This window comes from Mus caroli, chromosome 10, assembly GCF_900094665.2.
Source record: "Mus caroli chromosome 10, CAROLI_EIJ_v1.1, whole genome shotgun sequence".
In the NCBI taxonomy this organism is placed as follows: Eukaryota; Metazoa; Chordata; class Mammalia; order Rodentia; family Muridae; genus Mus; species Mus caroli.
The window spans coordinates 19,170,617-19,195,191 of record NC_034579.1 but is presented as its reverse complement, the minus strand read 5'-3'; the positions used below and the strand labels follow the sequence as shown (position 1 = coordinate 19,195,191).

General features: G+C 39.5%; 1 protein-coding gene across 5 annotated transcripts in view; it reads left to right on the top strand.

Moving 5' to 3' along the window:
• Eya4 (EYA transcriptional coactivator and phosphatase 4) overlaps window positions 1-18,566 on the top strand; it is a 254,932-nt gene extending 236,366 nt beyond the window's left edge. For 2 of the 5 annotated variants that reach the window (XM_029482162.1, XM_029482163.1), the window contains exons 12-17: window positions 4,726-4,784; window positions 4,891-5,051; window positions 7,473-7,587; window positions 9,805-9,926; window positions 11,432-11,532; window positions 15,207-16,062. In XM_029482162.1, coding sequence (XP_029338022.1) covers window positions 4,726-4,784; window positions 4,891-5,051; window positions 7,473-7,587; window positions 9,805-9,926; window positions 11,432-11,532; window positions 15,207-15,287 — 639 coding nt within the window. In that variant the 3' untranslated portion in view covers window positions 15,288-16,062. Of the gene's footprint in view, window positions 1-4,725; window positions 4,785-4,890; window positions 5,052-7,472; window positions 7,588-9,804; window positions 9,927-11,431; window positions 11,533-11,570; window positions 11,672-15,206 lie in introns of all 5 variants that reach the window. The other 3 variants (XM_021173761.1, XM_021173760.1, XM_029482164.1) reach the window with 3 other exon arrangements.
• Window positions 18,567-24,575: the final 6,009 nt, after the last annotated feature.

Genomic DNA, 24,575 nt, shown 5'->3' with positions numbered 1-24,575 from the left:
AGGAGAGAGCAGACCTGAGAGAGTTCTCTTCTCTTCTGACTCCATATAGGTGCTATTGCATACATGCCACCCCCGGGAGTGTGTGTGCGCTCGCGCGCACACACACACACACACACACTAACAATAAATAAAATCAGCTTTTAGCAGAACATTAAAATGAGAAGGGGAGTGTGTCTTGCCCCTAACATGTACTTTACATACTTAAAGTACCACAGCCTATATAAAAAGCTGTGGCTATCTACAGTGCTTTAAGATTTTTCATCTTATGGTACATCTTATGCTAAAAGCACTTCATATATACTGGTTGGTATCACTGACAGGAACACTAAACAGAAAATATTGGCACTTGGGGGTCTTAGATGTCACAGGATCATTATTTGACTTACACCCCATAGTTCAGCTGTTCAGATGTATTCCATTTGATCAGTAAAAGATAAATCTAATCAAGTGAGTGTCATATGCACACACAGTAGGCATGCAAGCAATGGAGTGCACACACAGTCTGCATGTGTGCTCGCACAGGTAGATGAGCCCAGGAATACAAAAGTATATTTCCAAGTGGCATGGACAAGCAGTGGATTAATGAGATGCACACAGTAACTTTCAAGTCCCTTTGGTTACCTACCTCAATGCCTCCTGTCCTGAGTGCCTAACTTTAAACATCATATTTGTTCCAATGCCCCTTTTGCCAGCCAGCTTCTTACAAAGGCTCCATAACAGTAATTGAGCTAAGCCTGCTTCTGCTGACATACAGAATTGCTCAAAACAGTCCGTATACCATTAGCTTATTGTGAGCATTGTTTCCCTTGTATATTTAATCTCTGAGGGTCTTTTGTGAGAATTCACATGTCTATTTGAAACATTAAAAGCTTCAGTCCACGATACACCACGGGCACTGGCAGCTGTTCCTCTCAAACATCCTTAAAACTTGCAAATCTGAATCTGAGCACTCAACACTTCATTCCATTCCACCCACCCCCACCCCCGGCAAGAGAATGCTCTCTGTTCAAAAAAATGTTATTTCAGTTAGAATAACTTCCAGAGGAGAAAGCATCAGGGAGTTGGGGTTCACAAATGTGAGAGGAGAGTGCTCTGACTTATACCTGGAATAGATGTGGGACAACTTTGTGGTTCCCTTGTAAGACAAATTTAAAGCATTTATGATTAACACCAGAATTATTTTAAGAATTTGAGGTCTTTGCTAAGCTGTGTACAAAACCAAAGCCCTTGAATGTTTTTGGAGCATGTGAGGTTTAGGTTAAAATGACTCCTGCATGGTTTCCACAATGAAAACTACTTGATGAACAATTATTTATCTTTCCATATATATATAATTGAAGTTCAAGTTTCTTTCACTGGACTGTAATCCCTGGGCAACTGTCCAGAGTCAACACACAGAGTTACTAAGCATAAATATAAAGAGAAGATAGATTTGGAAGACCCTCAAACCTAACTTCAAGTACAGAGTGCATGGTCCAATGAGTTTGATATGCTGTTGTCCTCTGGAGTAAAAAATGAATTTGGGGGCAAGTTATGTATAAATTAAACATGTGGGTTAATACTTGAAATGTCAGGAGAGCTTTTTTAAAAATTAGAATGGAGAAATATTGTTTTAGAAAAATAGCTTCTGGTGGTTAGAGGCGCTCACAAAAATTCCCCTCACCATTTTGGGGGTTTTATAGAATAAGCATATTATGTTAAGAGATGGAGGTTATTTACATGAGGAAAGCTTTCAGAAGTTCAGTGAAGTGAGAAGCTGCAGGTACTGAGTTCTCTCTAAATGCCTCCCAAAAATATCACCATGTCTTAGCTGGAAAGATGGCTCAGTGGCTAAAAGCACTGGCTGCTCTTCCAGAGGACCTAGGTCCAGTTCCTAATACCCAGATGCTGCTCACAACTATCTGCAACTCCTGTCCCATGGGAACCAACCCTCTTCTGGACTCAACAGGTACCAGATACACACACAGTACACAGATATACATGAAGCCCAAACACCTATACATGTTAACACTTGTTTAAAGAATATTACCATGTCTGGAGAGCAGACACTTAGGTTGTGAAGAGCTCCTAAGTGCCTCCATATTCTGGAGGAAAATGGGGTTTCCAGGTTCCATGCTAACTGCTTAGTCAGTTTAAAGCCCTGGGGTGGCAGCTTGAAACGCTTGCATCTGAGAGGCTGGTTTTTGGAGGTGCAATGCCTCCTTCTGTTTCAGGATAGCCTGCATCCCTCTCAACTGTGGGATACCAAGATGCTCAGGCAGCCTCATCTCCTATTCTGTTCTTTTTCTTCTTTCTGTACTGATGACACCCACACTTTCCACAAGCCTCGCCATCTAGGGTATGAATTTATGTCACTATAACGTTGTGTTAGGAACTTGAAATGACTGAGAAACTCCGCCAAGTACTATCATTGCCTAGACTTCTGCAATGTGGTTAAGAAGCAATTCTGTTGCTTTTAATTCAGGTTTTTATTTTATTGGTTTATACTCACTGAACGTGATAAAGAGTTACATGAGGACATTTTTTCCTTCCTTTTTCCTTTCTTTCTTTCCTTTCTTTCTTTCTTTCTTTCTTTCTTTCTTTCTTTCTTTCTTTCTTTCTTCCTTCCTTCCTTCCTTCCTTCCTTTCTTTCTTTCTTCTTTTCTTTGTTTCATCTTTCTCTTTACAGAGTTTCTCTGTGCACCCCAGCTGTCCTGAAACTTTGTCTGTAGACCAGGCTGGCCTCCAAATCTCAGCAATCCACCTGCCTCTGCTTCCCAAGCTCTGGGATGTGTGTACCACCACTGCCCAACTATATAAGCACATTTCAACCAGTTATGTTGCATACTTTGAGCATATCTCCCATTGTATAGATGCCTTTCTTCTAGTTTTTAAGTTTTTTGTCCAACCTGTTTACTCCCCAAATGCCTGGGTTTATTATTTCCTGCCTCTAGAACATGCCTTTAAAAATCCATATATCCTGGTTGTCTCTCCCACATGCACCCTCAGATGCATCAGGTAGAATAAGTTCCCTCGGCCCTTACCTATGAACATAGGTAAAGGTTTATTTGAAAATCACTAACTGATAATTTATGTAAACCTTAGAACTTCTAGAGTAAGTACACACAGATTTTTAAAGATTTTTTTTTTCATTTTACATTTATGGGTGTCTTACCTGCATGTATCTATGTGTTCCGTGTGTATACAGTGCCCAGAGAAGGCATCAGCCTCATCAGGAGTGCTGGGATCGAAACCTGGGTCCTCTGGAAGAGTAGCAATGTTTTGCAATGCTGAGCCACCTCTCCATCCCAAATACATTTTGAAGTCACATATGAACACTTTCCTGACTGTGCTCACCACTTAATTTGTGTCTTATTATTTATTTGGTTCACATTTGTTTTATTTACCCGTGAAAAGACGCAGTGCACATCACACACATGTGGAGGTCAGAGGACAAGCTGCGGGAGTCCTTTCTCTCCTTCCAACATGTGGGCTTCTGGGCGCAAGCTCAGGTCCTCGGGCTCGGCAGATTGCTCTGTACCAGCTGCTGAGCCATCTCCTTGCCCTCCAAGTCTGTCCATTAAAGGTAGTCTGAGTCCATTGAAATGGGCTCAATACATCCTGAGTGAGGGCTGAAGACTCCATATTCGGTGCTTGATTACAGACCCTTCCAGGTCCATTAAAACAAATTTGAAGTGGCCCAAAAGCTGGAAAATATTAACACTGTCAGTAGTAAAACACTTGCATAACATGTGCAGGCCTTGCTTCCACCCCCTGCAAATCAGCCTGTCTCTGTCTTTGTCTGTCTCTGTCTCTGTCTGTCTGTCTGTCTCTGTCCCTCCCTCTCCCTCTGTCCCTTTCTCTCCATCTCGCTTTCTCATTGATTTATTATGAATCATGATCATTTGTAACTGCTAATTGTGGACTTACTCTTCTGAGAGCTAGGCATTTTAAATCTCTTCAGCAAATTTTGCCTCAAATCACGAAATCTTTCACGGCAGCCTTGCAGATATTTAAACTCAGAACAAGATTTTTGGAACCTCTAAGAGCCCAATTTCTATGTGGAAGCCACTATTTGCTTTAAGCAAATTCTAACTTGAAATCAGATCCAATGTGGGCAAACTTAACAAATTTATTTTCCTTGGAGGTTGTATTGCTTTTGGTATGTAAATCTTCAAGGCTTTACTAATATTCACTGACATTTTTAAAACACTAAAGCCCGATGAAAGAAGGTGTCAGTCTCTATGGCCACTACCTTTGTTCTGTATCAGAAAACCAGGACTTTAAGTAAAATGACACCTTCACACTAGCAAAGAGCAGGAAGTCTTGGAAAGCTCACAAGACACCATGTTCCGAGGTCAGGACCCCTCCACTTCCACCAATCGAATAATAAGTAACAGTGACCACTTCAGATGCTCGGACCCCAGGCACGGTACAGACTTTCAGATTAGCAAGGGCATGGGTCTCAAAGATTAGAGAGCTCTTCTTATCAATGACGTTAAGATTAAACTTATTTTTCAAAGCACCCCAAGTTTTCAGACTGCCTTATGGATTTAGATCTCAAAGAGGTGGTACCATTTCCCTGCCTGCCATTTCCCTACCTCTGAAAGCAGGTATCAGAGGGAAGGCAGAATGGACCCATACTGCCACCTCGTGGCCAGAGCCTGATGCTGTGGGATGATGGGAAACCTGAAGGTGTTAGCCACGTTTGGGTGATAGGAAATGTCTGTTGTTCCCTTTTCCCAGGAGTGTGATCAAGTTCATATAGATGATGTTTCCTCCGATGACAATGGTCAGGACTTAAGGTAAGCTGCGCTCTCAGTCTTCCGTTTCCTACAGAAATTCAGCTGTGGAGTTTTGCACATGTAATTATTTCTTCTGTTTCTTTTTAATGTATTTTGGGTGTTGCAGTACCTACAGTTTTGCAACTGATGGCTTCCATGCAGCTGCAAGTAGTGCGAACCTTTGTTTGCCAACAGGTGTGAGAGGAGGAGTGGACTGGATGAGGAAGCTGGCTTTTCGTTACAGAAGAGTAAAGGAATTATATAACACCTACAAGAACAATGTTGGAGGTACGTGCAGCCAATTCCACCCAGTGTCAGCACTCTGACACGAAAGCTGTAGTTTCACAGTGGAAATTAGCTACTGGAAAGAAAACCATGAAGGAAAGCCAACCATGAAGGCTCGAGTTGAAAAGCAACGAGCCTGGATTTCTGCTCTCAGGATTACTAGGGAGGAATCCAGTGCACCTTGAAAAAGGACTTGGCCGTTGGCGGAAACCTTGTGGTCTAGGATGTTTTCTCGGTTTCATCTGTATTACTCTGACATTATCAACAAAAAACAGACAAGTGAAGGAGGTGGTCAAGAGGCCCTTGTAAAGATAAGAGCCACAATTATTCAGTTAGTGCCAATCTCTGAGAGAATATTCATGCAGCAGTTTGTGGAAGTTCAAAATGCGCAACAGATCTATTGGATGTTTTGGTTTTTTTAAAACTCACAAATCGTCTGACAATGTATCTCTCTACATAGGACATAGTGCTCTCTGTAATCTTTGGATTTTAAAAGTTCCAATACACTGTCAGTAGTATCTAAGTCACATTATACTTATAATTTTATAATAAGTTATTCATATAATTTGAGGCCCTTAGCCTCAGACTGCAAGTCTAGCTGTGTTTCTAGATACAGGAAAAAAATGGATCGCCTTTATTGTTAGAATCAGTTTTAGGTCAACGCATTCTCAAGATTAGTTCCCGAGTCACACACACAACTCTTCCAGCAAGCTGTTTGTTTTCCTTTTAAAATGAAACATCTTTGAGGAACAGAAACCTAAAGTAAGCCAAAAGAAAATGAATTTTCTAAATACGCATATGCATTCTATGTGTATGCTCACACGTACACCCTAGATTAAGATAAATATATTGTCCATCCACGGCGAACCCACTGCCCCCATCTGTTTCCAGCTTGAGGATGGGGTTATGTGTCTGTTTTCCTGTGTTTGCTAACACTGAATCCCATCAGGTGCTCAGGGAATCCTCAGCAACTGTAAAAAACAAGGCAGCGTCCAGACTTATGAACATTTGAAATGACAGGAAGCTTTGCAGGGAAAGCTTCATTTCCACATAGATAACTGAGCCCTGCAGGCTCTAGTGACACCGTGTGCTCTCGTTCCTGGCTTAGCTCCTAACTCACTCTAAGGCTCTGTCCCAGACACTTTTTAAAATAATTGTAAACAGTATGTTTAAATTTTTTTAAACTCAACATCCCTCTGAGAAGTATAAAACTATTTGATTTGCATACTCCCTTTACAGAATATTGTTTGAATTATTTATATTTTCATACCCCCTTTACAGAGTATTGTTTAAATTCTTTTAAAATTGGGAAGACTGATAACATATAATCTTCTATCTTAGAAAATTTAATCAATATGAGAGTTTATTCTGTCAATTATTAGCATCTTTTTATTGAAATGTGGAAACATAAGACTTTCTAGAAAGTAGCTTTAATTTTAAATACCTATAATTGCATATTGTTTGTCCTTGCTCCCGGTGTCTGAAATACAATTTAAGTAAGAAACCTTCCTTTTGAATGGATATTCATGTGATCTCATTTTATCATGAAAGCAAGGTTAAATTGCATTTCTCTTTTTTCTTTTTTTTTATCTTCCCTTCATTTCTTCCCTCCCGCTTTCTTTCCTTTTCTTTTTTCTCCTTTTCTCTTTTCTCCCCTCCCCTCCCTTCTCCTCCCTTCCCCTCCCCTCTCTTCTCTCTTCTCTTCTCTTCTCTTCTCTTCTCTTCTCTTCTCTTCTCTTCTCTTCTCTTCTCTTCTTTTCTTTTCTTCTTGTCAGTGTCTGGAGCCTCTTGCATACCAGCCATGTGTGCTACCAATGGCAGATAGCCCAACCTCTCTGTAAAATTTAACCTACCTATTTCTTCCCACCTCTTCTTATAGTTGGATAGAACACCTTTGGATTTTCAACATAGCTATTTAGTTCTTTTAAAAACAACATAAAGTGTCATTAAACACAGGCACCGGTTTGACAAACACTGTAACAGCTGTGTCGATGCTTGGGATACTTTTCCAAAGCAGAACTATGATTCTGAAGAGACTATTATACGTGGTGAATTTGTGTTCCTTCTGGAGGAACCCCACCGCTCCTCTGACTGACATGCCCCAGCCTCATCAGTGGGACTCAGGCCCAGAAGCTGCTGAGCCTCTCAGCAGCTGTGTGAGATTCCAGTCTCAGACAGGGAGGAAAACTGAAGTCCCTGAGTATCTAGCCAAGGATCTGACCCCTACATATTGTCTAAAAAGAACTCAATACTGAACAAATAGTGACCGATCACTTCTGAAAGGATGAATCCATATTGATATGTCTGTACCTCTTTACGACAAAACCAAAATAAAAATTATTTATTGTAGACAGAAGGGACACCAAACTTCCTATTCCAGAGGCAGAGTTCACCTCCTCACTGCCTGTTTCTCCGCTGTTTCAGGACTCCTTGGCCCTGCTAAGAGGGATGCATGGCTGCAGTTAAGGGCAGAGATCGAAGGCCTAACAGATTCCTGGCTAACGAACGCACTTAAGTCTTTATCAATTATTAGTACTAGGTAAGTGGGATTACAGCCTTTCTACTTGAATTATGTGGAATATCTGGGTCCAACATCATAACAGAGAAAAACCATTCCAACTGCTAGTAATTCACCACACCCGTTGATTTCTGTGTGCATGTGTGCTGCATGTATTAGTGTGTGCTATGTGTGCCTGCATGGGTACGCATGCGTGACTGCGTGGGTGGGTGCGTATAAATTTGGGAAGTGATGGCTGGTGGGTAAGATTAACCTTTACTTTTTATCATTTCATAGTTTTATTTCTGGTTTACGTTAATCAATAAAGACACAGTTAACTAATGTGTGGGTTACACATAGGCATAAAAAGAGATGTTATCCAGACAGAGAGCAGATACATAAAAAGGTTGCTGGAGTGAAAGAGGAGCCCAGTATTTTGGACATGAAAGTAAATTTATCTGTCAAATCTGGCGTGTGGTCCCTTCCTGGTCACACTATCAGAAGCTTCACCAGTAACAGAAAGTCCTCCTTGGGGGCTGCCCTTGACTTCCTGGCCTAACTGGGGCAGACACGAGCACTCTGTTCACTTCTCAGTGTCACATTATAATGTAAAGTCTGACCGACATAAAGTCTTTTGGGTTCAGCTTGGTAGTCCCTCAAATTTGGTCTACACAAAAGGGAAGGCTGCCAAGAACTCAACCTGAAGAGGCAAGCCCGGGACAAAGTTGTCCATTGCAACTGTTTGAAATGTTTGGCTCAAAATAAGTTAGATTTGACTGTGTGTCTATAAAGGTAACAATTGGGGTAGATGTGTAGAAAGCTTAGGAAGGACATTATAATGCAGGAAGTACCGGACAGATGAAGTGGCTTGGACACGGATCTTCCTGAGTCATGATATCTGTAACTGTGGCATAATCAATCAAACGGCAGGGACTCTGGGGCAGGAAAACCTGGAAATTGTGTGGAGGATGTGGAGTCATGCTCATTTCTCAAAGAATTGTGTCAACACCTTATTCTTAGATTTTTCTAAGAATGACCTTAAGGCTTTCTCAAGGATATGTGACCTTAAGAAATGAATAGATGAATAGAAAAAAAAAGGTCCTTAGAAAAACAAGTCAATGCCCCCTGACTAGTGGGCTATGAAATTTGCTATGGTATCCAGATATTTCAGCATTAATACATGGGACATTTTCACAAAGCCTCAAAATGTACGGAAAACAATTTGATGAATTGTGTGTAAGAATTCTCAGCAAAGTTGAGTTATCTCTTACCATAGTTGTTCTATCATTAAAGAAGTAATTCCAGGTGCTGGGGGAAAAAATAAAGACAAAAACAAAAAACAAAAAAAAACAAAACAAAAACAAAAACAAAAAGCCTCGAGATTGCATTCTACATAGTCAAGCCACCGAAACAAATTATGTGGTAACAACTGGCAGCTTGTTATTACAAACTTTATATGCCACAGTACCTAGGGCCAGGGCCTAGAAGTGGGAGTGGGTGGGTAGGGGAACAGGGCCGGGGGGGAGGGAGGGTATAGAGAACTTTTGGAATAGCATTTGAAATTTATATAAAGAAAATATCTAATAAAAATATTATAAAAATAAATAAATAAATAAATAAATAAATAAAATAAAAACAACTGGCTCTTGCTAAATGTTCACCTCTAGATAATATGAGGGTAATAGATAAAGTAATACAAGCCTCACAAAATCACAAAATCAAGGAAGCAGAATAAGAAATTGTTTATATAGTATATAATTGCTAATGGGAAAATAAATTCACAAATGAAGAGAGATGCTATCTCTGTGTAATTAACCATCATCACTGCATCTCATTTCCTTCTTTATATTTGTCCTTTACAAATTTTCTATCGTGGAGTGTTGATAATTTTGAAAGAGGACCTAAATACTAGTGCCACATGATGTAAATGGTGAAACTCCATTTCAAAGCCACCTTTTCAAACTTAAAAGACCTGTGTCTGACATCACCCAACGTTGCTCTCATCACATAAGAGTCTAAAGGATTTTGGATATCATCTTACTTGGACAAAACGTTATGTCAGAGAACGGCCTCAGTTTGCACATAATTCTTAATAAGCTGCCATTTCAGTGAGTGTCTGTGGACAGATAGCACTCATTGCTAAATACTGAAAGAGAGTGTTTCTTACAGAACTTAGAAACAACAGTGGCTATTTTCAATCTGTGCCAGCAGAAGCTATTTACTACGAGAAAGCAAATATGTATGTTTCATCCCTGTTAGGAGTAACTGTGTAAATGTCTTGGTAACGACAACCCAGCTGATTCCTGCTCTTGCAAAAGTCCTGCTCTACAGCCTAGGAGGTGCTTTCCCCATTGAGAACATTTACAGCGCAACGAAAATAGGTAAGGAAACTATCTGAAATTCTGCATGAAATGGAATCACATCTGCAGGATTATAGTATATAAGTGTGTATACACACACACACACACACACACACATATATACGTACATATATACATATGTATATACACACATATATTATATATAATTGTTGATTCTCTTTTAAATAATTTCCTATTACCATATCCAGATAATTTGGGAAACCTTCAAATAACAAAATTATGTGTAATTCATGATACATGTGTATATTTTACAAGAACTCTCAGCTAGTGAAATGCCCAATGCTAAACGTAGGAAATCCTCACTCGTTCTGCCCACACATGACATCATACAATATTCTAGCATATGTTGTCTGAGTAATATGTGCTCCAGCTACAGCATTAATGAGAAACACAGAATTACATACTCAATAAAACTGATCTAAGGTTTAAAAAAAAAAAAAAAGAACACTATTTTGGAAGCACCGAGAGGCCTCAGATTAATTCTGTGACAATCAATAGATAATTTCAGAAACAAGTGAAATTTTTCATAGAGAAGAATATGTACTTTATTATCCATTACCTGAATGTCTGTCCCCAATACACAGTAAGACTCAAATAACTATAGCCTGCTTCCTAGTTCGTATGGTGTGCAGAGTCTGACTGCCAATTACCATTCAAAAATAAAACTTCATCAGGTTCTGCCATGAACTCTGTTTGTCAGAGTTAAAAGACAGCACATTCATTCTACTTTCTCTGACGAATCTCTTGGGCATATAAATAGGTTGTACAAAATGCCCTAAAGGGCAACGAACTTACCTGTTGCCCATTGACAAGCTCAAAATCCTAAACTCTCCCACCCAACACAGCTATCCCTAGGTCTCATGAAGGTTGCAGGCATTTGGGAAGAACAGTTGGGGAGAGTCAAACTTTCTTAAAGTGTGTGCCACGTTATCCCATGCTCTACAAATCAGAACCAAGATTCCAATCCCATACACCATTCTGTGAAGATATATATACATTAAATCCTTAGGAGTGACAGAATGTGAACTTCCTTTTGACAACACAAATGATTTTTCTACTCAAACAAACATTTCTTTTACTTAAAGGACGATATTCTTTCCATTGGCCAATATTTTTTAATATTTAACCTGCGAAAATCATTATTATTTTTCCCTTGTCACTAGTACTTTTTTTCTTTAGCATTCTAAACTAGCAGATTAAGAAGAAGAAAAATGTCAAAAATAACAATGGCTGCAAGAACATTCTTAGAATGAAATTCAGGAAAAGATGCCAGTGTTGTAAAGATAAAACATGGCTGCTGGTTCCGTGGCATCCCCTTCTGTCTACACACTTAATAAACTATTCTAAGTGAAAAGCAGTTATATTCAAATGCATGTGTTGATTTGTAGATGCAGTGGTCATAAGCTCCCTCCAATGCTGTTCAAAAGACAATAATAGAGCACTGTGTGGACCTAAAAGTTCATAAGTACCATGGCCCCAAGAATAAACAATGCATTGTTTTTCAGGCAAGGAAAGCTGTTTTGAGCGTATAGTGTCCAGATTTGGCACTAACATAACTTATGTTGTGATTGGAGATGGCCGGGATGAGGAGCACGCTGCTAACCAGGTAACTCTGCTCTGAACTGTATCTCATTTATCTTCCAGGAAAAGAAAGTTGCTTTGAGCGAATAATGCAAAGGTTTGGCAGAAAAGTAGTGTATGTTGTAATTGGGGATGGTGTAGAAGAAGAGCAGGCAGCAAAAAAGGTAACCTGTCTCAAACAATGTTGGTGTGGCACCTCTAGAGCAAGCCCTCTTGTTTGCATCCCTGTAGTTTGGCCAATTGGCAGCTTGACAAGTGATTGACACTTCGAGTCGCAAATCAATAAGAGCATGAGAGAGTCGATGTGGGCCTGCAAATAAACCATTTGGAGTCTAGCATTTTATGCCTGGAATTTGATAGGAAGTACAGGAAAATTAATTAATATTTATTCAATCATATGGAAATAAGAAATATATTCACACATTTAGAACATATATTTAATACACACACATATACTCACACCATGCATACAGTGATAAAGAAATTCACAGGATTTACCAGAGGAAATGTAGCAGGTTCATAGCATTGTCAGTATGAGGAGCCCTAGACTCTCAGATTGCACACAGTCCTTGTGAGTGCCTAGAGACAGACAGGTTCCTCCATACTAAATGCTGAAGATAAGGTTGGTAGCTGAAGGAAAACTTGTAAGAAGCTTTCGTCCGCATGCTTAGACTAGGAGCACTCTTAGTATTTGGTATGAGAGGTTGTCCTAGAGTCTTTTTTTTTTATTAGATATTTTCTTCATTTACATTTCAAATGCTATCCCCTTTCCTAGTTTCCTCTCGAAAATCCCCTATACCCTGCCCCTGCTCCCCAACCCACCCACTCTCACTTCTTGGTCCTGGCAGTCCCCTATACTAGGGCATAGAATCTTCACAAGACCAAGGGCCTCCCCTCCCATTGGTGGCTGACTAGGCTATCCTCTGCTCACAGTCATCTATTGAATGGAACACAGGGTCCCCAATGAGGAAGCTAGAGAAAGTACCCAAGGAGCTGAAGGGGTCTGCAGCACTATAGGAGGAACAACAATATGAACTAACCAGTACCCCCAGAGCTCATGTCTCTAGCTGCATATGTCCTAAAGTCTGATGGGCAATGCTTCTCACATCTACAAGTTTCTCACTGAGCGCCAAGCAGTTGGCTTTGAGCAACTTTGAGCAGGAGATCTGGTAGGCTCTACTTATTTAAATAAGTTTTATCCGACACATATTTCTGACAAGAAACCAGGGTAGTTGTAAAATCACTAAGTGATTGGTTCAGTGTCAGAAAAAGGATCCAGACCAGACAGCACAACACAGCACCCACTCCTTCCTTCACTGAAGAGCCAGGAAAGAAAAGAGACTACCAATGACAGCGTAGCTTCTAAAGAAGTCGCCATCCTTCTTATCTCCAGGTGGTTTAAATCACCTTCCAATAAAGCCGCTACTAAACACATGGGTCAGAGCGCTGACCCAATTTCTTTAGAATAATCAGAGCGAACAGTTCCATAGGAGAGTTTGTGACCTTAACCGAAAGCTAACCCACTCAGCTCACACCTAGCAAGTGGAGGGAGGGAATGTGTTCTGCTTCAGAAGGTCAGCAGCAGCTATCCTCTGAAAGCCCTGTGCTTCTCCATCCTGTTAGGAGAGCTGAGGTGACATGAAGCTCCCTGGGTGTTAATTAGCAGTGGCTGTGACTTAAGACTGCACACTGGTCCCAAGGACACTGTGTACAAGGTCAGCCAATGCAGCCTCAAGCAGCCCATCTGGCCCTGCTGCTGCCACTGCCACCACCTGTGGTGTTTAAGGCACACACAGTTGCTATCTCTTCTGGAGTTTATGGGTGTTTGGAATTCATGCGAATTTAGTTTTCCACATTGGCACCATAGTCACACATAGTGGACACCAGACCCTCGAACAAACACTAGAATCTCCTTAGCCTATGTGAAATGTATTTAACGCTAGAGCAGAACAAATAAAGCTCACTTTTACAAGCCAATGACAACGTGTTTGTTAAGAATTAAGACTTATCTCGTCTACGCTAGTCATCCACACTGAGAATAGCACTCTGGGCCTGTCCTCCGGTTTAAAGTCCATGCTTGGGGGAAATAGCTTGACTCCAAATGGATCAAAATTTCAGACAGAATGCTGTTTTCAAATGGTTGTTTAAGTAGGTAGAGTTTGGGTGATGGGTAAAGGCTATGATTCTGTTTGGAAACACAGGTGGCTGGTTGCCCTAGCACCCAGAATGCATGCTTTTCTCTGACCATAGACGTAATCGCATGTTGTAGGCATTCTGAGTACTGTTTTGTTGTTACAAATAGATCTGAGCTGAAATGCAAAACGTTACCCTTCTCAAAGTTCTTTGCTCTAATTGAACTAAAATCCATGTTTGTGAAATTTAAAGAGAAATCAAAAAAAGGATCAAATCTTAGCAACAGGAATAACGGCCCTCTCCTCTCAAAATATACCAGGTGAGATGTATATGTAAAATTTAAAGTTTCTAGAAGCCACATTCAAAAGTAAAAAGAATAGAATAAACTTTAATAATATCTATTAATTGGCTCAATCTGTATAGAATATTATATATCAATATCTAGTCTATATAAGAATTATTGACATGATGTCTATATTACTGTATTGGTCTTAGTCTGAAATTCAGAATGTATTTTAAATTGGACTAAACATATTTTAAATACTTATAGCCACATGTAGTTAGTAGCTACCATGCTGAATAGCAAAGAATTCCATAGTAATAATGATAATGATAAAGCTTCATGTTAAAACAAGATATCGTTTCCATGTATATAGTTTCCACTGCATACAAGACTACATTCTATTTATATACATCTTAGAAGATGTTCTAAGTTCAATGTAATAATTAATGTTATTGTTCTGCAATTGACTGAAGTATATTTTTTCATTATTATTATTTCCAGTGAGATTTCCTCAGGTATTATTTCCAGTCGATCTTTTCTGTAAACTCTGAGTAGCACAGCTGTAGTTTATAGTAGCACATCTCTAGAAGGCCACAAGGCAGCATACCATTTAATACTCTGTCTGCCCACTTGCAAATGGTATGTGCATCCCTGTTAAGATTGCATCCTCTCCCTCTCCAACTTGTACACATGAAATAAACCAAACATCTCCTAGCTTAAGTTATCAGTTATCTGAGGCAAGTAAGAATATGATCAATTCTCATATTTTTATTTTCCTTAATCTGGTTCCAAGTTGTTTTTTACACAGATACAAATCCACTCTCTTTCCCTTTCAAACTGCCAAACACTATGGGTTTAGGAAGTTAGTGGCCTAAATTTATCTTATTTTTAACCAAGAAATTGACTTTTAAAGGTACGGTGCTAACTGATAGCTGTTGTTCCCAGGCCTTGCAGGATTTCTAGGCCAACTTGCCTTCCCCAGTGTTGACCTCGGTAACACTGATTTACAGAGTAGAGATTCAACTAGCAAGGAAACTCAATATTGGATGTTGTACCATTAAAATCCAGTTCAGATCTATTTCTCTATTCCTTGGAATATTCCACATTGGTACTACCAGACTTCCACCTGTAGATGGCCTCTATTAAACTCCCTCCCTTGAACACGGGTGAACACCACATCTGGGTGTGTGCTCCTGTCTCCATGGAATGATGGTTACGATCTGTCTCCAATTCTTCATTCCTACCCTCTACCTCTCCCCTCTCTCCTTGTCTTGACCACACAGCACAACATGCCCTTTTGGAGGATATCAAGCCACTCGGACCTCTTGGCTCTACATCAAGCACTGGAACTAGAGTATTTGTAACTGTATTCTCTAGCTGGGGATCCATTGTTTTTATATTTCAAGTACACTGTATTTTTATGTGTGATCCAATGCCGCTGGCTTCTTCTACATATATTAATGGTCTTAATGGATGAAATCATACTCGGAATGAAAACTCCAGAGTGAAGAATTCAGGTTGCTGAATGGAATTAAACTTTAGTGCTACAGAAAGGAAGCTCTATGGTCTTATTACCTTTACAATACTTTCATGGTTTAAAAAATAATAATAACAAAAATCTGTGGCAGTTGCTGACATGTATCGAGTGAGTCCTAACAAGAATTAACAGCTTTAGTAAAGAACTCGAACCCTCCCGAGCCACAGCGCCTGTTCTGCCTCTGACAAGGTGGTTGAAAACATTCCTCAAAATGGGAGCTCTTCTCAACCCTGAGGTTTGAATCTGACTTATAGCCTACCTAGCCCAGAAAATCTGAATCGGAATGCACTCAGACTGGATAGCGACAGTCCTATCTAGACCTGTAATTTGTGTAAATTATTGATGGAAATAATTTACTGTGACTTTATTAGCAGCTGACTCTGAAAGTGGATGCAATTTTTCTTTTATTTGTCAGGGTGGGAAAAGGGCTGGGGAAATGGGAATATAATATTGTCTCTTTTATAAGTTTGGCAAAGAGAATGTTCATACTGATGTGTTGTGCCTTAAAGACAAGACAGCATTTGTGTGTTACAATGTAACTTTGATTAAACTCTCTGTAGTTAATGAAAGACAAAATCAAACAAACAAAACAAACAAGCAAACAAAAACCTTTGTGATAATTCTTCACATGACCAAATTTAAAATTCAAGATATTAGTTTAACATGGAAACATCAACAAACTGAATATTTGTTAAAATGAGAAACCAGTAACAATAATAATACAAGAAAGCTTGCATTTTAATTGGGTTCTAAACGATTCCAGTATTCAGTATATGCCAATTATCTGAACACCCAATCATAAGCAGATTTGGGAGACTATGGGCTCTTTATTTAGAGAGTGAAATATATATATATATATATATATATATATATATAGTCTCAAGTGTCCTCTCTTACAGTTTTCTGGGGGAAAATTAAGAGCCATGTTCATATCAACACACCCAATTTTAGTTTAAGACTGGATATGTGCAAGTTGCTAAGGGGACAATATCATGGTGCACATTTAGCAAATATCATCAAAGTCATTTTTAGAACATGCTATGGAATGGATGTAGCTTAAAACACACATTGAGTAGGCACAGCAGATTGCATTTGTCTTTCATGCTGTTGCAAAAGCAAGTATCATCAGTGATAGAAGGCAGGTATACTAAATAGCTCTCAAGAAAAAACTCAGAATCTATGAATATTTTATATAATGTCATCTTAAGTTAATTATCAAACAAGCTCTATCTTGACAACATCACCAGATCACAACAGTAAAAGGGTTTTCACTCTCCTTAGAACACACCAGCCCAGTGTCTTCCCATTACAGACAGGAATACATTGGTTTCTTCCTGTATGGTTGCTGAACAATGCCTGCATTCATTCCTGGGAGAGCCTGGCTGCATTGTGTGTGCCTGTCTTTTTGTCTTGTTGGTGTATAGCCCATACTGGTAACACAATACAGATTCTCCTGTCGTTTCTTATGACATGGTTTGCCTTGTGGAAATTTAAGACTTCAAGAAGGAAAATATTCTAATGGTGTGAGTGCCTGAATCTCTCTGCATTCTGAATGACATGAGATGGATCCAAGAGTCCAGCTCTTAGTCTCATCTGAGGCTGCTTCATAAGAGGTCATCATCTGAGGCTTTTGCAACTTAAATAAGGCCAGCATTTTGCTCAAAGATCACAGAGAATACTCTGGAGGGATGTATTTCTTTAGAGAATGCTGTGGCCCTGTTTACAAATGCGTAGATTGAAGATAAGATAATTCTGCATAAGATAGGGACTCCTTATCTTAGTCCTTACTTTTTAAATGTGGCTTTTGGTTGCCCTTTCCCCAATGCTATGGTGGCAAATTATGGTTGGAATATTTTAATACTAATACCATTAATAATAAATTTTATACTCCTCTGGTCTTCAGCTTGAAAGTGGTTAAAAGGTCAAAGATTTTCTTTTTTATTACTGGAACTCATTCGTATTTAGTACTACTACTAAAACCAAGTCAGTTTGGCACACAGCCAATTTCTTTCATTGATAGACTTTGTGTCTCTACATCAAACGTTAAAATTCTTCTTGAAATCTGATGAACAAGGCTTCTTAGAGTGCTCCACTTGAGGGACAGAGAGGCATACTCTTTCCAAATGCTTAAGGACTGGCTGTTGGCCTCCTCCTTGCTCCAGTTTATCCCTTCCCCCTTTTCCCGCCCTGCATATCTGTTAAGGGAAGGCAGCCAGTGTAATATACCTACAAGTGAGGCTGATGGAAAACAGATTGTTCAGCACAACAATGGTGACAGCCAGAAAGCCATGGCCCAGTCTAGTCATGTCACCTGAGCAGGGTCACACTACAACTCTTCTCTTCCCACCTTAGGACAGGAAAATGCTCTATCTTTCTAAAAACACATCACACAAACAGCAATAAAAAAATAAATAAAATAAAAATAAAAAACCAGCCCTGCGGGCAGTTCCTACCTTCTATTTTTATGTAGAATATCGTGCCTTATTATAAATGAGTTTGAAAACTGCTCTCCAACCAGATGGGGTTTGGGCTATTACATATTCAAGCTTGGTATAATATTAGAAAAAAAAATAACTGCCTTATATTGCACCTTAAAAATATCAAGACCCTATCACTTGAGTAAGAAACTAGGTGGCCTAACTACAACATTATAGCATACATCTAATATGATTAAAAACCCCGAAGAAATGTGCAAATCCAATTCAGAGGTAAAAATAAGATTTTAAGATTATATGGTCTGTGTACAAAAATAGGTACTAACTGTCTGGCGAGCTAAGATCAAAATAGCTTCAACAGCACGCCCTACTGTGAAGTTTGTTTTGTAAAGCCTACTCGTTGGTGACAAGCCTACAATTCTCTGTGAATACGGTGTTTAGTATTTCTTTTCAACACAAACCTAAGCCTCATGAGCCAAAGTTGCATTTTGACTCCCAGCTATGGTGGCGTTTTAGGGAATCTCACAGTCAAAGTCAAGGGTTTCTGTTATGTATTAGTAAAGTATAGATTATTGGGGCCTACATAATTTAAAGAAATGTAAATTAATATTAAAAGCTTGTAAAAATATGTACATCTTTACTATTTCTCAATAAATACCTTTGCAACTGTATACTTTGTCTTCAGTCATCCATTTTGTAGAGATTTTAACGTGCAAGTATTGCTTGATTCTAAATCCTGTGGAATTCATATTTAGGTCTCTGAATGTAGTGTTTCATCTTCTTATGCAAAAGCGTTTTCATTGAAGAGCAACTAAAGTATAATACAGTAAATGTCCCTAATAAATGCAGTAAAAAAGGCTGGTCTTTGAAGATGTGGGCTGCATATAGGAATATTCATTCATTCATGTACAATCATAATACAACCAAAATGTGTTCATGGTCAGAGTATCTATTTGAATTTGTAGCCATTTACTATATGTATTTATATTTGTGTGTCTGAATGTGTAAGGGTGTGTACTTTCCAGGTCCCACATACACATGTGGAGTCAGACATCAACTTGTGGGAGTCCATTTCACAATATGAGTTTCAACTCAGCTTACCAGGTTGTCCTGTAACCTGTTGAACCATCTTGCCAAAGTAATAGAATATTTATAGAAAGTCCCTTTAGATGAACATGGTTGTAACTGCTATAATCTATGGCTCATTGTTATTCAAATCTTCCAAGAGAATAGAAACATGTTTTTATAAAATGAATTTAGTATTTTGTATCACATTATTGTGTTCATTTCTTCACAAAGATATTGTTGACATGAAGACTAAAGACAAGTTTCAGAACTGATTTTACTCACTCACATTTTTAAAAAGAAAACTGTTAACGTCCAAATTAACAAAATTTAGAGGGAATTAGGTGAGGATTCTCCAACAAACCCTACTCCATACAAAAGTTCATTGAGATATGCAGAATACATTGGATGTGTTTAAAATTGACTAGACCAACTTCTTTCTGGTTTTGAACATCTAATTACCACTGAAAGGTGAGTTTTTGAGATATATTAAATTTCCTATCCCCTGGTCTTCAAACAAGTATGTCTCCTTTGCCTGTTCAGTATACCTGCATGGATGAACGATCTCAAATGAATGCACCCAAAGCAGAGAATATGCTGCTACCCAGCCACCTTGCATCTCTGCACAATGACCATTCCAGCGCAACAGTCATTTTCCACCTGCATCATCATTTGCCTCTAGTTGAGCATCCTGCTTAGGCCCTCAGACCCCTTGAGTACCTGTCATTACAGCAGCCAGAACAATCCTTTGAATCAGAGCATGCTCCTAGGCTTCCAGAAGTGTCTCGCCAACTGCCTGACAGCCTCCTTCAGCATAAGTGCCATTGTACAATGACCTATGTAACCTACATGAATGGTCCAGTGATTATAAGTAGTTCATCTTCTCACTCCACTCTCCTCCAGTCAGTTTCTTATTGCTGGATATTTGTATTTTGGGGCCCACAGTGACAGCCAACTTCTGCAGAGACTCATCTCCAGCCCTTCCTCCTTTGGAAGATTTTCACCAGACATCTATCTCCATTGCATCTGTGCTAACATTCTTTCAGGTCTTTCACCCCAATACTCTCATGTGGCTAACGAGGTTCAAATCTCTAACAATGGATGTGTCTCCATATTTGTATTGAATAGCATTAACCCTTCACTTTATCTAATGTGATATGTATTTGATTCGCCTTTTATTCGGTGTTACTTGGCCATTCCTAGATATGCTCTGTGAGTCTACAGATCTTGATTTGCTCTACTCTGCATCTCTGAAGATTCTTGTCACAGAGTAGGCACTCAAGCAGTGCTTGTGGGGTGTATGTCTAAACCACAGGTGTACATGTTCACCATCTAGAATTAACATGGTTTCTAATGACACTACCAGACAAGAAGGAGACAAAGAAAGCATGCAGGTAAGTTGGCTGAGACAAAATATATCTACAACATATTGGAATGCTTGGTAACCTACTGCTGTGTGAAAATAACAAATAGATATAAGTAATGATATATTTGAAAAGTGGTTGTAGATAAACTGAGCATGACCTTCTGGGTTAAAAAGAGATCTTCTCATGGTCCATAAATTGATTCCTTAGTATTTTATTCTGTTTATGGCTTGGAGTTTTTGTTCTCCTGTGTGTGACAGGGTCTTCCCTTGTCAACCAGGTTAGCCTACAACTAACTATCTGTTTCAGGTTGGCCCCAAACTTCTGGCAATCCTCCTGTTTCAGCTTCATAAGTGCTAGGATTATAGGTAGAAACCACCACATTAACTTAAAAAATATATTAACTTTACAAAGTCACTGTGCTTGGCTGAATTAAAGTATTTCAGAAAAATCATGCACAAAACACATTTCTTTGAAAGTTCTGTGGTTCATAATTCTGAATTGAGTTTTTAAAAGACTTTTTAATGCATACCAAATCTATTTTCAATCATGTCTCCCTCCTCCTCACATCCTCCAATTGCCCTGGAACTCCTGCAACATACCTGCTTCCTCCCAACTTCTCCTTCTCATACATCTATTGCAGTGTGTTCAATTAGGGCATGGTCTTGGGAGCATTCACTAAAGAATAGGCAACCTTCCAGAGTCCACAAACCTGAAGAAAACTGACTCTTTCACCCAGCAGCCTTCAACTGCCAATAACTCTCCAGTCAAGGGTCGGACCACATGAGACCCACCCCATATGTTATGGAAATTCAGCTAGATTGATCTTGTAAGCCTTGTGCTCCTGTGATTTCATGATTATATTGGTCACATCACATCCAGAAGTCTTTCTCAGGACTATCCCACCTCTTCTAGCTCTTTCCATCCCATGTTCCCTGAGCCTTGGGTCATGGTGATACTTTCTCAACACTTGGACAAGTTATGAGGCTTTGCAGTAGCTGTTGTCCAAGGCAAAAATAATCTTCTCTGAACACAGTTGAGAGCAGCACAGATCTACAGGTATAAACATATATGTATGTGGTAATCTGACAACAGGATAATTTGGAAAACCAACAATAGGCTCCCATCTAGGGCCTGTGTCCTCCCTAGCCATGCACTGTCTCATTGGCTGTCAGGCACTCTGTATTCTTGCCATATATCTCTGATTTTTTATGCCTGGCAGATGCTTGCTGATATCAGCTGATTTCCCCAGGAAAACTTCAATAAACATGTGAAATGGAAAAGGGGTGCACACTTGGGTACATGGAGGGATTATGGAGTAAGCATGTCTCATAGAATCAAAGCAGAAACTCCACACAGCCTAGAGCCTGGGAGACATGAGGTACTGAGTGAGCTATGGGGTACAATGGTAAGCATACAATACATGGTGGATCACTTCATACATATATGCCTAGCCAGCCTTCAAGGGGACACATCCTACAGAAAATGAGTTACACACTGAATCTTCAAGAACAAAATGAAGGCCATGGGGAATGGGATGGGATTGGAGGCATCTAGGCTAAGTTAAAAGCACACAAGAGAAAGAGGGAAGAGAGAAAAGAGAGAGAAGGTCATTAGGTTAGAGAACTTTAATGAAGCTCTCTTAATGGAGTGTTGAATGCCTTGCAGACAATGGAAGCTAGAGTGAGAAGCTTCTCGATACAGAGTTTATGTTATCCTGGATGAGAAGGCACCGGATGACAGATCACAGTGTCAGAGGGTGTCTGTGTCCAGATTCCAATTCCACACTATTGTTCTGGCCACACTGTGAAGATTGTGGGACTTAAGAGGCTGACAGAGGACCCCAAAGTGTTATTGATTCCTGGATTACCACAAACATGGAAAGAAGGAAGTAGATTCAAAGAAATTAATGGGTCAACTAATTACAGCCTTACAACCTTTGCTGCTTCCCCTCCTGTCCTCCGACATAGCCACCTTCACATCTGACCTCTGCTTCTCCTGTCCTCAAGCACAGCCACCCTGACCTCTGGGTATCTGCTTGGGAATTCTATAGATTGAAATGCAGCTGCCAAGAGAACAAAGCCAGAAAAGGAGGCTGAAGATTCTGGTGAGGTTTTTATTAGTGCTGACTGCTTGCCTCTGGCTGGAGATGACTCTGGTATTGAGAAGTGTTCATCTGGAAAAGCCAGAAGTTGCAAAGCAAGGTTGTTCAAATTGTTGAATCTGGAGCAATTTCCTGGTTGCTTTTTTAAAATGCTTTGCCAGATCACAGCTAAATCACTCTAAAAGCAGTAAGTAAAATCTGAAATAATTTCATGAAATCACATCAATTATTTGAAAAACATGGCTCAGAGAGTAAAGGCTGTAGCCAACACTGACAAACTGAGTTCAAACCCCAGGACCCACATGGTATCCTCTGACCTTCACAGTCTTGCCATGGCATGAGCATCTAAAACACACACACACACATATACAAACACATGCATACACAAGTAATTTTAAAACATCTGCTATTTGTATGATCTTGGGTCATCATTGTGAAAATAGGAATGATGCCAGCAATGCATCATGTGTGTGTGTGTGTGTGTTGTTGTTGTTGTTTGGGGTCTTCTGTTTATTTAACATTGTTTTTGTATCCTCTGCTGGGCCCTGGTTTCCAAAAAGATAAAGTAGGGAGGTCTGTGTCTGGATTTATAGCCTGGGAGAACTCAAATGCCTCTATGAGCTTCTCCTTCCGGGACTTACACATGCAAGGCCTTGCCAGCTTACGCCTGCCTGGAAACAAATATGACAGTAATTTATTTGGCAAAGAAATAAAACATTAGCAAAAGTCTCCACAACAGAATGACACATGATTTAGTCACTTAGACAGACTAATGTATTAAAAAATATGGTGACCATTAAAATAGAAGTTATGATGGAATAAATTATTTTATGAGAGAGGGCAGTAATCTCCGGTACGTGAACAGAAAGCAAAAGAACTAGCAAACACACACCTGTAAAATCAGCAGATCTGAGCCATTAAATTATTTCTCCATCAATTTTACCACAGTTAAGGAGTAGGATAGGAGAGACACCAGCACCAATACTGTGGAGAAAGGGTAGAATGATAGGTTTTAAAATTTCACTGAGAGCTTTGCCAACAGCAAATGAGAACCCACCTATTTTTCCAAACAATAGAACATCCCAGACATCTGAGTCTAGGAAGGCAAGGACTGTGTATAAACTATCTCGGGATAGATTAAATATATTGCTTTGCCCTCTCTAAACTATGGTGTTACAGGTGAGTCCTGGAACTTCAATTTATGTCACCCTGAAATTTTCACATCCTTGTAAACATTGGAATCTGAGTACTCCATCCCTATACCTTCTCTGACCCAGAGACCACATTATCTAGTTGTCTATGGAATGCAGTTGAGAGTTTACTTAGTTAAGTACATCCTCGACATACTCCCTTACTTTTATCTCATTGAAAACCAGTTTACCTATAACCCTAAGTCATCCCAGCCCTACTTATAGGCAATCAACATGCTAGAGGAAGGGAGGGGGGTCCCACTAAAGAATGTGAAATCTCCAACATTCCATGCAACGAGAACCCACATGCCAGTTAAAGGTTTTCTATAACATACCATGGTTTCCTCTCAAAACTTCAAGCACTGGACATCTAAGCCCATGCTGTAGAAGTAGAAAGAGATGATTGGAGCTTTAACAAGTAGAGCTTGCTTGTAAGCCATCTGTGTGCACACTGGGAAAGGATTCAGGTTTGTTCGTAGGAGTGGGTGACAAAACTGGTTACTCTGGGACAAAACTGGTTACTCTAAGAGTGAATTTTTATAAAGTAAGTTTGCTCTCTCAGTTCATTCTCTTCATCCTCTCTTATTTTGAGTTCTCTGTCTCTCTGTCTCTCTGTCTCTGTCTCTGTCTCTCTCTCTCTCTCTCTCTCTCTCTGTCTCTTTCTCACACACACATACCCCCACACACATACACACCATTGATTGTATCACATGAGACCAATAACAGTTCTTAGAATGCCAGAACTTTGAGCTAAATAAATGTCCTTGCTTTCAAATAAAAGGCTCAGTCTCCGGTATTTTGCTATAATAACACAAAACAGACAAAGATAAAGTTACATGGTATTTATTACCTGAGAAAATTCAGATAAACACCTACTGTCCCTCAAGCTGAGAAATCAATTATCAAGTTCTCAGATAAGGTAGAATCCATTTTTATTATTTTGTTTATTATCATAAT